The sequence below is a fragment of the Mchenga conophoros genome, linkage group LG9, assembly GCF_057382185.1.
Source record: "Mchenga conophoros isolate Kocher_MC1m ecotype Shallow Benthic linkage group LG9, M_conophoros_male_GT1.1, whole genome shotgun sequence".
In the NCBI taxonomy this organism is placed as follows: domain Eukaryota; kingdom Metazoa; phylum Chordata; class Actinopteri; order Cichliformes; family Cichlidae; genus Mchenga; species Mchenga conophoros.
The window spans coordinates 22,116,918-22,133,829 of record NC_140534.1 but is presented as its reverse complement, the minus strand read 5'-3'; the positions used below and the strand labels follow the sequence as shown (position 1 = coordinate 22,133,829).

The window sequence follows — 16,912 nt, the reverse complement described above, 5'->3', positions numbered from 1 at the left end:
CTGCTGGTTGATCATCTCTTATTACAGTTCAGGGGGAGAACTGCTGTATCGCACCCGTTGTATCACGCTTAACTTTCACAGGGATGCATTTCACATAATATGGTGTTACGATAAGCTAATTTGTATCACTTGCCTCCCACCATGTTTACGCTTTAACCCTAAAAACATTTATCGTTTAAAGTTCGCTCAACGTTTTACTGAATGTGTTTTTTTTTAATTAATTGCATTTTGTTCTTTATATTCTTTTCTTACAATCGTCAATGCAAAACTACAGTGCCAGTATGGCTAATAGAAATATTCTACGTGGTTCTGTGCAGTGTTGCACTCAACCTTGCCACATTTATATGATCTAGGTTTAAAATGTTAATATAACTCAGTTTATACCAAAGACAGAAGTGAGGATGTTGATTAATTCGTGTGTTGTAATTCAAATAATAAAATTAGCTACATTTAATCTGCGGAAACAGGATCTTATTTGTTACATTCCTACTGATTAAAAAAAAAGTTTTTAAGGTGAAATGTTTCTGTTTATTTGAATCCTTTTAACAGTACTTAGTGAAACATTTCGGCATACGTTTGTGATTTTCACATGGTTTGTCTGTAAAATGTGAAGCTCTTGTATTGCAGTGGTAATTCTATCCACTTTAATGGACTATTGTTATCAATGTTTCCTCTAAACTGCGCGCGTGCGCAATTGCGCACTGCTGGCACGGTCTCTGCGCACAGAAAATCTGCGTTGCGCACAGAAAAAAAAATCTAACTTGACTTGAAATTAAAATTAAAACTTTAACAATTCTGTTTTGCAGTGTTAGTCAGTAAGTGACTGGCTGCTCCCTTATGGGATTAGAACGGTGCCACCTTATCCCATAGTCCAGCCAATAATGCGATTCACGTTCATCTATACGCAGCTAATCAACGTCGTTGACAGGCTATGACAGCGTCCTTATGTGCTGACACCGGTGTTTTAGCTGGCAAAGCGGCTGATGTGGAGTGAAGCCACGTTGATGACGTGTAGAACCATTGGAGATGTGAGCAGGACAGACGGAACAATTGACAGAAAAAGTGTGGACTTTATACCAGTTTTTAAATTGTGTTGATAGACCATGTAAAACCAGAGTTATGATAAAAATAAATGCAATGTTTGGTTTCCTTCTTGAATACTATCGTTGTTTATATTTACTGCAGGAAGAAACGGTAAAAACGGCGTTTTATAAGGAAAACCTCGAAAGCACTCTCCGCCTGTGAGCAAACCCCTGCCCTCAGCCTTTCCTATTGGTGGAAAAATGTACCATGTCGACCAATCAAAAAATGATATGGCAACATGGTATTTAGTTGATTAGGAAGGGGGGAAGTTTTAGGAGTGACAGCGGTGTTTTGAGCTGTGACAGATTTGCAACGTTTAGCACGAATCTTGTGTAGTTAGTGTGTAGTGTAGTCAATAGTTTTGTTGTGTGTGTCAGAACAATGAGGCAACTGCTGAATGTTACAGGAGTGATACATCTCCTGTTGTCAGGCCTGCAGGTACCAGGCCGTTGTTCTCCTTTATCTCATAGTGGACAGAAATTATTTTTTGGAGTGACACAAATAATTTGTGTGGCATCAAATTTGATGCAGAACAGCAGATTGTTCTGTAAATAGTTTGAAATGTTTATTTAAAAAACGCCTTGGCTGCATTTTTAGGTAAACAGCTGCAAAAAACTTTGTTGTTTGCAAAACTCAGTAACTTTTTTGAAGAAGTAACTATATAATTAATTGCCCAACATTGGTCATTATTTACTGTATTTTGCAGACAGAGAGTTACAGGACTCTCTCCCAGACCCACAGACTCAACCTCATAATACAAGTCAGAGCTTTATAAAAAAAAAAAAAATAAAGTTTTGTTTTCAAAATTTTCATTTTTTTTTACATTTTCATTGTAAGTGGGCTAAAGCAGTTAATTAAAAGTCTAACATAAATGTAAATACTGTAATCTGATTATTTTAATAAACCATGTGACTTGGATGGATGTGATGCTGGCGTGACCACAGTGCACACGTCTGCTGTTGCTCACAGTGGTCCAAGGGACCGCTCAGGGAGTTTGTGTGTTCGCTCTGTGACACATGAAAAATTAGAGGGAACATTGATTGTTATTATAATGAACACTCCTGCCTCCTTTTTTACACCATTAAATTAACCACAGGATGTCCTTTCTCTTCAGTTTTGGACTCCTCTATCTTTGCCTCCTACATATGGTACATTCCTATTTTTAACACTTTTATAATGTGGTACAAATCCTATATTAATTAGGTTTGGCAAGAAAAGCAACAGCACCTTGCGATTAACCTAAAGATAAGGTGATTAAATATTAATATACTTAATTAGTAATGATACTTATGAATGTCTTTTTCTGCATAACAGCTTTACTTTTTGAGTTATTTCATGTTGAACCTTCTAATTACTGCTTTTTGGTGGTTAATACAAGGAATACAAACCATCCTGCTTTGGTTAGTCTATAGTCATTCTATCTTAATAACTCAAAATATATCTTTTTGTGTGAGAAAAATTACAAGTGTTGATAGTATTCAAATCAAACCTAACTCTTTATATGTTCCTATTTTAAGTCTTATTATCACTGATTCATTAGAGGGTTGATGATTCACGCCTCACACAGGTTCCCAGTCCTGAAATTGCTTCCTCGTCACACTTTGTAAATTCATTATATCACTCAGCTACTTCAGTTAAATGTTTTTTTGTTGTTGTTATTGTTTTTACTGGAAGTCAGTTGAGGCAGATAGTTTTTGAACTCATTTAGGCGTAGAGGAAGACATTCAGCAGTAGTAGAACTACCACCATTATTCATTAACTGTTTCCAAGATTATCACACTACTGTGTGTGAAAACAAGCAACTCGATACCTGATTTTCTGCTTAAAAAGTAAAAGTAAACATAGCTGTTCCTGATAAGTGCAACTGGAAATAGATGGTGCATAAATTATACTCGTGTCTGCTCACAAGCATCGCTGTTCTTTGCTATGAAGCGACACAGATGTTTCTCCTGAAGTAGTGAAAGTTATGATTTCTATTTAATTTTTGGTTCAGAAATTATAAAAATAAATCAAAATGTTGTTTCGTGTATGTAAACCACACAGTGATTAGCGCTGCTGTCTCACAGCAAGAAGATCCCGAGTTCAACTCCACCAGCAGGCCGGAGCCTGTCTGTGAGGAGTTTACATGTTCTCCTCGTGTTTACGTGGGTACTCTGGTTTCCTCCCACAGTCCAAAGATATGGAGTTAATGAGGTTAGGTTAGGTTAACTTGTGATTCTGAACTGCTCATAAGTGTGAACGTGTATAACACCTCTTGCCCTATGGAAGCTGGAAAATTTCCATTTCCTTCATGGGAAATTGACTTGATCCTGCATTTAACTACTATTAGCCTGAACTTCCTGACCTCTTGATCCCCAAAACACTGCGGTTGCAGTAAAAATAAACCTGATTAGAAAAATTCTGTTTAATTCCATTTTATTAATATAGCACCTAATCACAACAACACCCGTCACAAGGTCAAGACCCTACAATAATCAAGAGAACCCCTAGCAATCAAGCGACCCCATATGAGCAAGCATTTGGGGACAGTGGAAAGGAAAAACTCCCTTTTAACAGGAAGAAACCACTGGTAGAACCAGGCTAAGGGAGGCATGTAATCATCTAATTATAAATCTGTGAGATGGATATGAATATTTTTTTTCTCTAATGGTTACATTTTTATTTGTGATGAAATTCATGTCGTTACTAGTTATGGTTATGGTTAAACCATTAAAGCCAAGCGTATCGTATTTGATACATGTGTTTTTGTGAGTTTTTGAGTCTTCTACATCATCATTGTGACTTTTTTTACCCTCAAAAAATGAAATAAATTGCATGACACATTTTTAATGACTAAATTGCAAAAATATGGCTTATGTAGCAAATGGGATACAAATTAAAACTTGTATATGCGGATTAAAATTTGATATATTTTCATATATTTTGTCTAAAGGTTCAACAAACCCTCTATGATCAAAAAAATAAAGATATACTTTTTTGTCAGCCCGGCTATAGTGCTGAAGAGAAACCTAGGGCTGTTATTATCTTAATCAGTGATGAATAGTAAGTAAGGACGGGGCTGTGGCTCCCCACACCCTCTAGCAGATCATTACATGAAGGAACCTTTTAAATACAAGCATGCTCACGCTCACAGGTGTACACACGGGTGCTCACACACACAAACTACACCCTTTTTGGCTCCTACCTGAAAGCACACTGTGTGCTGTCGATCTTACGTGCTGCACAATAATGTTTAATATTTAGTATTTACTGTCATATTCCCATAGATCATCGTGATGTTGTTTATTATGTTGCTCTTTTTTTCTGCTTGTTTTCTCTTTTTTCTTTCTCAACAGGTGATCCACGTGATTGATATATGTATTTTTTGTCTTCTTATTTTGTTGGTTTTTGTTTTTTGACCTTTATCCTCGTCCCTCTTCCCCGCTGTTTTTCTTTCCCCCTTTCTTTCTCCCCTTTCTTTTCCCCAGTCAAGTCTTTCCCGTATTTAGCAGGTTCAAATAAAATAAACAATAAAAGGCGAATCAAATAGACCAATACGGCAAGGCTGGGTTTGGTCGATTTGGTAAAGTAAATCCGTTGGGCATCTTTCTTCGCCTTTAGACAATAATTCTGATGGCAAAAGAGCCAAACGGGACAGGCAAAAAAAAAAAAAAAGAAAAAAAAAAAAAGAAATGTAATTTTTTAAAATGTTTGAAATGTTAATACCTAAATATTTAATATTGCCAGTATGAAGTGGGAGGGAGGGGTGCTGAGCTGCAGAATCCCAGGCCTCCTCAAAAAGCATCAGAATGGACGATTTATCCCAGTTTATTGTGTAGTTAGAGATTTTTGAGAAGTTGATAATTATTTTGAAAGTTTCCTGTAATGAGTTATGTGGGTCTTGTAGATAGAGTAATTTTGGCATATTGGGATATTTTGGCATATTGCTGCATTAATGGATCAATGAAAATGGTGAATAAAGATGGAGAGAGTGGACAACCTTGTCTGGTTCCCCAGTGAAGAGTGAAATTTGTGATGTGACCCCATTTGTAGCGATTGTTCTTTTGGGTGAAGTGTAAATATTTTTATCCAGTCGATGAACTACTCTCCAAAACCCAGTCTGTGTAGAGTGCTGAATAGAAATGTCCAGTTAACTTTATCAGATGCCTTTTCTGCCTCTGATGATAGAATTTTTTATATGGTGTTTAGAGGTGAGACTTACTAAGTTTTCTGGTTTTGATGAAACCGGATCGGTCTGGGTGGATTAAAACTTTTTCTATTCTAGTAGCTAGGGTTTGCTAATGGAGTCAAGTACTTCTGATTTAAAGCTTTCTTTTTCAGAGTTCAGGCTGTACTGAAGAATAAAAGTGGTAATTGACTTCCAAGCTCATTAGAACTGTGTAATATCTTTCTTTTTTGCATTATATACTATATTTCCATGTAGAGTGGCACATCTCTGCACCCATTTCCCATTTTCCTTGCAAAAAATAAAGAAATGAGGGATAACTCATTACCCCTTTAGTTGGAACTATAGCCCATGCATAAGGACATGTCCAAGGAATGAACCTTACATCTTTATGGTTTACAGTATTAGGATCAGCTTTTGTTAACATAAGGAAGCTGAATTTGTACAGTGTGTCTGTTGATACAGACATGTACACCTTACAAATAAGATTTTCAAAATCCACGTCTGCCACATTCTGTCAACACTTGTCATTGTAAAAGCTGAGTACTGCCTACTTGAACTGTGAGACTGTAACATTAATAAAACTCTTTCAACACAACATGTCAGCACCAGAAGGTGCTATAAAAAGCTAACAGTGCTAAAATTAGAATGAGTCATATGTTCCTCTCTTGTCTTGTTTGGGGTGATAAAGCTCATCGTGGTCCGCTGTGATTGTTCAGATCTCTCTTTCCAAGCAGGAGATATTAAACAGTGTGAAGGGAAGCTCCTGTTTGCTGACCCTTCTAATCAAACAAGAGCATATTTTCTTTTACTGTAACTTCGTTCGCTACTTACAGTATATAAAATATAATATGTGCTATCTGAATACTGGAAACTGGGTTTAATGATTGTTTGCTACAATAAAATCTGGACCAAAAGAAAACAATAATTTTAAACAGTTTACAGTTGAACATAAAATACAGACAGTAAAGAATTAAATGACTGTTCAGGGTAGCAAGTTTATTAATATTCCACCGTGTTTATGACAGGAAGGAGCTTCAAAGGATCTTAACTGTTAAAGGTTAGAAAGGCAGGTGATCCACTATTAAACCCCTCAAAAGCAAACAGGAATACAGTAAAACAATTGCTTAAAGTATGATTGAAACAACATTACAAATAATTGCAATGACACGTCTGCATTTATGTTGAGATTTCTTGTGCATTTGACTTTTTGTGCCAATCTACAATCACTGGGGCCCCTAATATGACACAGTGCACTGTCTTTTCATAGCCACTGGGGCGCAGTGCTCACCAAGAACAAGAAGAAAACCCGAATCCAATAGGTATTTTCAGATAAAATGGGGATTTTTTTGCTATAAATTTTATGTATTCATTGTGTTATTTTTGCACTATGCCCACCGTCACATGACGTCAAGAGCATCAACTGGTCTGAATCACCCAATACAGATTCAACATGTTTCTGATTCCTCTGCGGACAGCGGACACAGCTGACTCTAAATGAATAGTGCCCAAACGGTAAAAGTAGTCTCAATGAGAAGAAAACCACAAATCTCTTATAGAGTTGCACATTTAAGGACTTTTAACACTTCAGCAACTTTACATTTCACAGAAAATTATTCTAAATTTTTAATTCTCTGACAGCTGTAGTCAGTTTTAAATTTTCAGATCAAGACTTTACCCAAAAAAGTAATGTTTTTCTCTTTAAAATTCAGATACTGTTGTAGATTCACCCTCTTTATGTCACACGTTTCTCATTCATTGAATACAGATTGAATACAGTATATCAGAAAGACATTTTTACGGTGTATGTTTGTCAGATGATCTCATTAAAATAACCCTTAAAGCTCTAAATAGATAAAAGGATCAAATGTGTGACCACAAAAGGACCAGTTAGAATAAAGCAGAGCAGAACTCTGTATTTTCTTCTTTCCTGCCTCATTATCTTCTGACCTTTTGGAGTGTCTTTTCCTCTAGGCTGAGAACCACTCAACCAAATTCCTTTACACAGAGTAGCTCCACGCTGACAAGCTTCAACAGTATGGTGTTGCATCAATATTGTTGTTTTGTAATTATATTTTTAAGTGGAGAATATAAGCAGTTTATTTTCTCTCCACAATCAGGTTTTTCACTTATGACTTAAACAATTTCAAGTAACTGTATCAAGCAAAGCCAAAGCTCTGCTTCAACAATGTGACTCTGACTCAAATGCTTAATAAAATGTCTGATATTGTGAGTGCAAAGTGAAATAAGTAAAGAGTTAAGCATTATTTTCTGTGCAGTTAGGTAGCTTTCTCAACAGAGTCGTGAAACCATATTTCAGCACCGGATAGCTCCAAAGACAATAGTTAATGAAACTTAATGTAACATGTATAAAAAGTACTCATAGTACACAGTTTTGCTCATCAGTGAAACCCCAAGTTGTCATTAAGGGTCCCTGAATTGTAAGTTTTCAGATATCCCGTGTCTTTGCACCAATGGTTTATTTGTGGTTGAGGAAACTTCCAATTGATTATCTGTAATATGTGTTAAATAACCCCTTTTAGAAAGTTTATGAGTAAAAATAAGAAACACTGTCACAAAAATCTATCTATCTATCAATAGAATTGTGCTATTATTCTGTAGAGGTCAGATTGTGGGGCAAAAAGCTAAAATTATGAGTACAACCCAAAACGTCCATTCAGTATGGATCCTTCAGCAAGTTCACGTTCAGGCTCTGAACAATACTTAGATATGTGGTTGTGTAACTGAGCCTCATCTCCTCTGCAGAGGCGGACATTTGAAAAACAGGAAGGAAAAACGATTAGCACATTGCAGCTTTTTAAGTCCTTGAAACATCTCTTTGTTGCCTCTAGAGAAACGATCCATTTTTTTTCTAGAAGAAAGCATGACTCATATTTCAGCACCCCCAACACAAACTTCAGCACTGGACAGCTCCCCACCACCTCCACCTCCACTAGGCCCGTCATGTGATCCTATTTATGGCATGACGTCAAATATTGACATTAATTCACTGTTTAATGAATTATAATGTTTGAATTCAAACTTCTTTTTTTATGGCGTGGCTTGGGGGGGGGGGGGGGGGGGGGGGTGTCTTTCATTGACGCGAAAGAGGGATGTACTCTAATGGGACTGGTGAGGTGGGTGGGGGGGATGACGCAGCCGCCCACCTACCCCCACCACTCCCCCCTTACCCCCCCTTACCTACGCGACAAGTGAAAAAGGCATGCTTTCGGAATTATGCATAAAAAAACCAAAGGGAGTACAGTTCGCAGGACGCAGGAAAGTTTTCTGCAGACAAATGTTTGCCGCTTTTCTTCTCCACCGCGACCGAGTCCGCTTAGAAACTCCCCAAAACTGAGCCGCAGGTGCACAGCGGGCTACGCACACTCCGACCAAGCACAAGGGCACCGAAGAAGCTCTTCGCTGAGTAACAGAGGAAGAGAGGAGGAAGGGAGAGAGAGTGCGTGTGTGAGAGAGAGAGAGAGACTGAGATAGAGATCCTATCTCACTCTCCCAGTTGAGGTTTTCAGCGGATCGCGTCCAGCGTCTCGCAACTGGTAAGAGGAGCCACTTTTGGGGAGTTTTTTCTTCTTCTTTTCTTTCTTTTTATTCTGGGTAAAAGTGAGGCGAGTTTAGATGAAAGTCCTGGTGTGTGGTTGTCTGTTTGCTTTGAAACTCAGGTGTGGTGTGAAAGCAGCTAAAGTGAACCTACCTGATCGTAGAGCTGTGCTGTGAGTAGATTCGTTTAACTGTTGCCTGACTTGATGCCGCTTTTTTTTTTCTTTTGCAGCAGGACAATGTCTAGTAAAGCGACTTTAGCACTATTCATCTATGGAATCATAATGCATTACAGCGTCAACAGCTCACCTGTGGGGCTTAGCTTTCCCAGTCTTAGGTATGTATGCTCTTATCCGTCTTTAAGTTTCCCTTTTCAGTCGCTGATTTGTGGTTCATGTGCAGCTCCTGGTGGGCACCGAGCACCCGCAGGGCACAGGCTAACGAGCTTATCTGCTTTAGAGTTAGTTATGTCTGGGAGTATAATAGCCGATTGGATTACTGGATAACATCATCTGACAGCCAATCCATAGGGCTGAGAAACATTCACCAGGGAGCGGCGGTAATGAAATTTAAGCTACTGAGGCAGTGAACTACGGCGTCTCAACCTGACCTGCAGCCATTAATACACCAGATGTATGTGATTGAATGATTAATAGAAACGAGTTTACTGGGTTTAAACAAGTTTAAATCCCAATTAGTTAAGAGAATTTCGTGTGACTAATCCTTATAATTCCAACATTTAAAAAACAAATGTTGTGAAAAGAGTTCCTGAAACTCCTGATGTCTGATCTTCTTTCTGAGTTAGAATTTCATGTGAATATGCGAATAATATGCTACATGAAGTGCAGATGTGAAGAGAAACTGGGAAAAACTGTCCATTCTTACTTTTATTCAGACTTGATGGCGATGTTTATGATGAGGACGGCAATTCCTTACCGTCCCTGGATTACGACAGAGATCAAATTGAGGCGAGGAGCGCTCCGTCTGTCGCTGACGACGTCTACACTTTATACTACCCTCCGGAAAAAAGGTGACTTTCATGTCGGCTACGAAAAACTCCCCCCCTTCTCTCTTTTCTCTCTCTCTCTCGCTCAACGTTGCAGACATCCATGTTGAACATCTCATCGCCGTACAGTCCCTATTTATGTCCATGTATGTGTATGTTACGTGTTAATCAATGTATTGTCGAGATTTTGTAACTTCAAACACGAAGGTTTTATTTTAATCATTTTTTTTGTTTTGAAGCTTTAACAAAAACAAAACAAAAAAATCAGTCTGCTTTGAAACGAGGGAAAAGTCATTGATTAAAGTCATTAAAATTTAATGAAAGAATAGAGACGATGATGAATATCTTCACTTTCCAAGAAAAAGGGTGGGGGGGGGGGGGGGATCAGCAACGTCTCTCTGCGTCAGGATGCGCTGAATTTATCTCCCGTGAAGACTCAAAAGCTTGTTTTTCTTTAAATAAGCTAAAAAAAATTAGTTATTTTGAATCAAGAGGAATGTCTTGGGGAAAATAATGCTTTTTACGGATTCACTGTAAATCACAAAGGAAATGATCTCATAGTGACTCGTAGAGTTTTTACTTAAAGGGTGGAGGGAGGTTTAAAAAAAAAGCCCGTTTTAGGCCTAAATAATCGATTTAAGGTGGATATTTTTGCAGTGTAGCGACTTGACATTGTGTGGTGATTTTACTGTGTGGCTATCTATCATCCCAGAACGGAAAGACATGCAGACGGCATGTTTAATAAAGCCTACAGGAAAGCGCTGGGTCAGTTATCAGCAAGGAAATACCTTCATTCTCTGATGGCAAAACGTGTAGGGTAAGAGCTTCTTCTTGGTTGTCACCTCTTCTTTTCTTATATTAAATGTGGTCTGTCCTATGTGTGTTTTTCCCCCGTTGGTTTTCTTTAAAAACTCATAATTCACGCTGTTACACGTATTGTATATGTCTGTGGTCCCATTATCTCCCAGCGTGCTGCTAAATAAATCGCCCTCTGAATCAGCCTTTATTAATGCTATAAAAAAAATCGTCAGGGGGAACACAAATGGGCACTTGATTGATTTGGGAAGTGTCGTTTTCTGAGCTGGCTGCAATCTAAAGGCGCAAAGGGAAGAATTAAGCCGCACAAGTTTAAATTTATCTCCAAATGAATTATTTATGGGGACTGAGTCCCAGTGGTTCCCGGTGGAAGGAGGGGTGGGGTGTGATGGAGGGGGTTGCAGTTCCTCTATAGCCTTATGAGCAGGCCCATCACATCTCAGTGCAGGCATGAAAAATAGTGAAGGGGTGGGTTAAAAGTTAAGCAGAGGGAACATGAATCAGTGTGGAAAAAGCCTTTGTGAGATCACTATTCTGCTCACTACCATGCTGCCTGTTTTTGTCAGTAAATCTCCAACAAATGTTTTAAACTGAGGATGCAGAGTGAGTGTATCCACAGCTCTCCTGGCTGGTGATAAAAAAGGAGGAATGTGGTTATACAATGATTTTCCTTTTTAAGGAAAAACACAAACAAAATAGATTTAGCACCACAGGCTGTACATATGGGTGGGTCTTGTGAATGCATCATGTATCCGTGTGCTGGTAGTGAGACCCGCCTCTCGTCTCTCCCACAGCGGGGGGAAAATGTTGGATGACAGCTCAGAGCCCCTCTCCAAGCGACACTCAGATGGGATCTTCACAGACAGCTACAGCCGCTACAGAAAGCAAATGGCAGTCAAGAAATACCTGGCGGCGGTCCTTGGGAAAAGGTATAGACAGAGAATTAGAAACAAAGGACGGCGGCTGGCATATTTGTAGCATCTTCCTCCTCCTCTCCTGAAAAACAAAACAAAAACAAAAAAAAACCAAAATCAAAGTGTGTGCAGCCCCAGATGAAGTCATTTTGAAATCTGACCAATCAGTGGATCGCTTTTGTGTTCTTAAACATGTATTTATGTATGAAGTAAGCCATTAAAATGAATATTTTGATAATAATATTGTTTTTTATTTTGTACTTAAAGCACTTGAGAACGCACATATCTACTTTGTGGACCAATTTTTCTTTCTTTGTTTGTTTGTTTTGTTGTTGTTGATTTAAGAAAATTTAGCCTCTATTTCTGTATTCATTGATTTACTTATTTTAGGCTAATTTATTGAGGGGACACAGTTGTCTGACGTGACTCATATGCTCCAACAGCCCTGTCTTTTAAAAAATTAGCAAAGAGACATGAATGTGAGGAAAATAAATAGTTTAAAAGACAATCAATGTATTGAATGCTGCTTTTTGTGACGTGACATTAAGAGTTTAGTTGTCTTTATTCACAACAGCCTTGAAGACATAGGTTTTCACCATATCCTACAAGAAATAGACTTTGATGCCCTCCCGGACGGGGAAGAGTTTGAGGCTTTTTTGGGAGAATGGCTGAAACAGTTCTCTCCCGAAATCCCGGTGAGTTTCAGGCTCTTTCCTGAGGCCGTGTCCTTGCAAGGGGCTTCTTACGCCCCTCCTTTTCCCCCCTCCTCACCTTCAGCTCTCGTTTCAAACACTCAAAACTCAACCTCTTCTTCCACCTCATCTGTGCTCCTGTCTCTCTAGACTCTCACAGATTTTTACTTTTAATTAACCCATCTATCCACAAAAAAGTGTGGAGAGATGGAAAAAAAGTAATTTTAGTTGGCTGGAAAAAATGCCAGTTTTGTTTAAGTAAATTTGAGAGGCTTGTCAAAATAAAAGCCTCCAAATCTGAGATGAAGACCAGAGTACTTTTGAGGTTTTTCTTGCCCTTTTTCTTCCTTGGTGTTTACAAAGTGAGCACACACACACACACACGCACACGCACACACACACACACACACACACACACACACACACACACACACACACACACACACCTTTGACTCGTGTAAAGTGCCAATCTTGTGTTTTCTGGATTCTGTGTTTTGGAAACCTCTTATCCTGCTAAAGGTTTTCTCACGCCTCTCTGCCCATTTAATAAGTATCACGAACATCTCAAGCACCATCAGGCAAATTTAAAAGAAAAAAAAAAAGAAATGATACTTGTTACATGGTAACTTATTCATCAGTTTGTTCTTTGTGAGAGACATAACAAGGCAGTTTGAAGCTTTGTGTTTGAACCTTCTGGGTCTATTGTGCTTCCATTCTCTGTCATGTGAACCGATGTAAAAACTACAGTAGATTGCATGATTAAAGTAATTGCACTAGCCACCGCATCTGTGCAGACGACTCCAACTAGATGGTTTTGCTTGCTTTCTGACTACTACAAACATACACGCCTTTCATTTCTGGATGTTGTTTTGTGTTCTTTTCTCTTCACTTTTCCCTCACATTTCTACACAAAGCTGTATGTCCTCTCTGAATGCACTGGCGAGAGTTTCCCAATCTAATGTCATACTTTATGGGTTTGTTACTTAGGCAAGGGAGATTTTTGTAATCTACTGTTGAATTGTGTGCGAGAAAAAATAACTGTGGACGATTCATTTTCTAGTATCTTTATACGGCAAAAGCCACAATGATTGATTATATTAAAAAAAGAGAGAGTGAGGATATGATGTAAGCAGGGTTAGAAACACACAAAGAGAACTGAAGTAAGGGAAGCAGGGGTGGGTCAAATGACAAAGAACATGCTGATTTTGAAAGGGATCAGGGCAAGTTTATACAACCAGCATGGTTAGACCAAAAACTCAAAGTCTTAGTGGTCCCCCGCCGCCCCTACAATCTGCACACTTCTTACCAAATGTGTTAGGAAGGAATAACAGCAGGGTAAACGTTTCCAATTTGTGTTTACTGTATCAATCTTTCTTTAATTTTGCATTCCCCTCTAGGGTTTGTGACGCAGGAAGCAGTTTGCGGCTGTGGTGCCTTGCATCGACTTTAAAATCGCCATGAATCCTAGATGGCTATTTAGTGGCCCTACAATGCTGCACATCATCAGCTTACATTTCACCCTTTTGTTGTTGTTGTTGTTGCTGTTGTTTTTGTGTTGCACAGATGTTTGATATAGTCTTAAGCATCATTCATCTTAGACGTCAAGCACTGTTGCTTGCGCTGCTTTCTTTTTGTACTTTGTGTTTAGAGCACTAGATGTGGATTTTTGTGAAAATAAAGCGAAGAAGCAGTTTTCCGCACTCCATAAAACATTATATGTATGGTAATTCAAAGCGCCAATAGCCTTACGAAAATGAAATAATCTTCAAAGATATATATATATATATATATATATATATATATATATATATATATATATATATATATATATATATATTTACTGTGTGGAAAGTGAATATTAGACTACTTCTTCGAATGGCCGTCTGCAAGGGTCAAGTCAATAAATGTTTAAAAAAAAAAAACGTGTTGTAAGATTTGTATGAATAAATTTTTGTAAACAACAAAAAATTTCGTCTAATCTTTGAAGCCAGTATCAACAGAACTCATAACGTTTGAGAGGACCCTAACTAGTGATGAAAACCTAAATCACCACATTCTTTCAAAGGAAAGAGACTATCCGCTCGACAGTTTTGAAGGGATGTTACGGTACATGAGAAAGGACATACAAATTAAAAGAAAAAATCTGGTCAAAGAACAATGGTGAAATATTAACAGCATGAAATATCAAATAAACTGCACATAGCCAGATAAGACAAAACGACATCATGCAAATGAACCAAAGAGTGGAATTTATGTTGGAATAACCAAAATAGGAAACAGACATTGCTTCTTTATCAACAGTGGGTTTAATTTTGTTGTGAAAAACCCCACCAAACTGCAGAAACAAAGGAAAGCTGGTGAAAGGGAGACCAAAAGATCCAAGTCTCTGCCCCATTTTCACCGTGACTCAGTCAGTTTGGCGGAGGAACTGTGACACCAGTTGGCCGGGTGACTACCTCCCCTTGGGAGAGCATGAGTAAAGAGACGTGGGAGGGATCACCCAGCCTGCGCCACACACTGCTTCGCTGCACTTTACACCTCTCTGGGACTTCAGCAGTTGCGACCAAAGGCCTGCAGGACTGGTGGAACAGTTGGGCTGTCTGAACACTGGTACTGGCACTCTGTGAAAGGAAGAACTGGTGTGGGCTGGTTTTGAACAGAAAGTACAGGGTACATGCATACATCCACATGTTTTTTTAAAAAATGAAATGTCCAAACCTATATGGGAGGTGCTTCCTTTTATATCCCTAAAAATCTTCTTCCTTGTAAGATAAAGGTGAAGGAATCCTCGAAATAGCTGCAGGCCAGGGTGATGCAACAATTTTCAATATGTAAAAGACTATTAAAAAAAAACCCAAAATGAGACTCCAACATAAAATTTGCACAATTATATGGCATTTGATATGCATATATATTCACACAGTGTATCATTAGAATGTATATGGACCAGTGTTTTTGGTTAAACATTGCTAACAACTCTTCCAATACTTGCTCACATTTTCCAGTAGCTATACATGTTAGCAGATGTGGACTTCACAGTTTATCTTCAGTACCCCTTCCTGGCCAAATGTAGACCTTGTTTGGGTCCTAACACTTTTTCTGAGCTTTGCAAAGTGCAGTTTGAGTTGTTAAAGTTTTCAATATCTGCTGCAAAAGACGTCTGTTGTTTCCGGTAAACTTTAATAAAGGCGTCAGCAGGATGCTACTGTAAATCTACAGAATGCCCATGTTTATGATCTATGTGGTGACTATCACTATAACCACTACATGCATGAATGATAAAAATAGTACGATGTGAATCTCTATCAGCCCAGTGTGTCTCACTCCCGCTGAGACTCCTGCGTTGTTGGAGCAGCCGATGGCATTTGGAATACCACCACCCACCCTGTCGCCCTCATCTCTCGTCTTTTCCTCACAAGTGACACCTTTTAAAACTTGTGTGTCTGTCTCAATGCCAGCTAATGACCTTAAATAGATCCCCATATTTCATAATACCTGATAATAGCGCAGAAGAGAGAAGGACCTTTTCTATAGATTGAAGGCTTGTCTGCACGTCCCCCGCTCTCCAGACCGGCCCTCTGTATTGCCTGAAATCTCTTTAAAGGGCATCAATTACAATCACATCACTTGCGACAGTGAGTAGTTGCAGCAGGACACCGCCTTGCGCGTTATGGGATGTTAGACAGTGCGACCACACAAAGCCTGCTGTGTCTCTCTCGGCTCCCCTGTGTGCGTAATAACCCCCTCTCAGACATGAAGGCAGGGCTTTGATTTTCATGGCTGCGGCCTCAGCTCTCAGCGGAGCGCAGAGAGAGGATGATCAATGGGAGTGATCTGATTCCTTTGGCCCGTGCCAGACCCTTTCTTAACCCTGCTAACCCAATCAGCCAGTGTTGCCAGGCAACCAGTCCCAGGAGGATGCGTTGCAAGTGGGTGGGGTGCCAGTGGCTTTCCTGAGTACCAAAAGATCACAGTGGATATATTTCACTCAAATGGCACCAGTCTCAGCTATGTTGTCTTCTACAGGCTGAAATTGCAAGGCGCAGGGAGGGGCTGATAAACAGGCTCTCATATAGGCGAGCAGAGGTTGAGTAATGGGTAGTGATCCATAATGGGCACTCACACAAATAAATCACAAAAGCAAAACACGTAAATATGTGGTAAAGTAGCATCACTGTAGGAGCAAATAAGAAAATGAAAGTGAAAATGCATCTTATATGAAAAACTTGAGTCCTGAATAAGTTAAGGATATGACAGGTAATAAGAATAAAGCACCAGGAATAAGTTTGCAGCCATACTAAGACTCTGTGTGGTTGTATTTAATTGTGTAAGAAAGTCACTGTCACTCACTGGTCAGTGGACTCCTACTACTCTTGGCATTTGATTTTGAAGAAGATGTTGGCATAATGGAGAGGGCGATAGCACCAGGGAGATAAACTGCATTCTTAACAGTCAGTCATGTTACCAGTGCAAAGCTCTGGAGGGCAAAACATAATTTAAATATCCTGAACATAGAACGTCAGTACACGACTGCCACTTTCCATCTGTTTCAAGCAACAGGCAACCTCCAGAGCTGAAAGGGAGCCAAAAGATAAGTGGCAGAAACTGCAGTTCCTCTAGTGACCACTTGAGGCTGCCTCCAAACAGTTAATCCCTATTGTGTTACGCATTAAAATGT

General features: G+C 39.1%; 1 protein-coding gene across 3 annotated transcripts; it reads left to right on the top strand.

Moving 5' to 3' along the window:
• Window positions 1–8,492: 8,492 nt before the first annotated feature.
• On the top strand, window positions 8,493–14,202 carry adcyap1a (adenylate cyclase activating polypeptide 1a). Of its 3 annotated transcripts, XM_085286948.1 has the most exons (7): window positions 8,493–8,805; window positions 9,039–9,143; window positions 9,702–9,836; window positions 10,525–10,629; window positions 11,423–11,557; window positions 12,117–12,237; window positions 13,632–14,202. In XM_085286948.1, exons 2-7 carry the CDS (start codon window positions 9,046–9,048, stop codon window positions 13,638–13,640), a joined length of 603 nt encoding a protein of 200 aa, XP_085143074.1. In that variant the 5' UTR covers window positions 8,493–8,805; window positions 9,039–9,045; the 3' UTR covers window positions 13,641–14,202. The 3 variants fall into 3 exon arrangements, with proteins under 3 accessions (XP_085143074.1, XP_085143072.1, XP_085143073.1); XM_085286946.1 differs by having other exon boundaries at window positions 12,117–14,202; XM_085286947.1 differs by lacking the exon at window positions 10,525–10,629 and having other exon boundaries at window positions 12,117–14,202.
• Window positions 14,203–16,912: the final 2,710 nt, after the last annotated feature.

Excerpts from the sequence above, each read along its gene's own strand:
- adcyap1a (XM_085286946.1), top strand. The coding sequence starts at position 9,046 with ATGTCTAGTAAAGCGACTTTAGCACTATTCATCTATGGAATCATAATG. Across the intron at positions 9,837-10,524 it reads TACTACCCTCCGGAAAAAAG|AACGGAAAGACATGCAGACG; the intron begins GTGACTTTCATG and ends CTATCATCCCAG. Across the intron at positions 11,558-12,116 it reads GCGGCGGTCCTTGGGAAAAG|CCTTGAAGACATAGGTTTTC; the intron begins GTATAGACAGAG and ends TATTCACAACAG.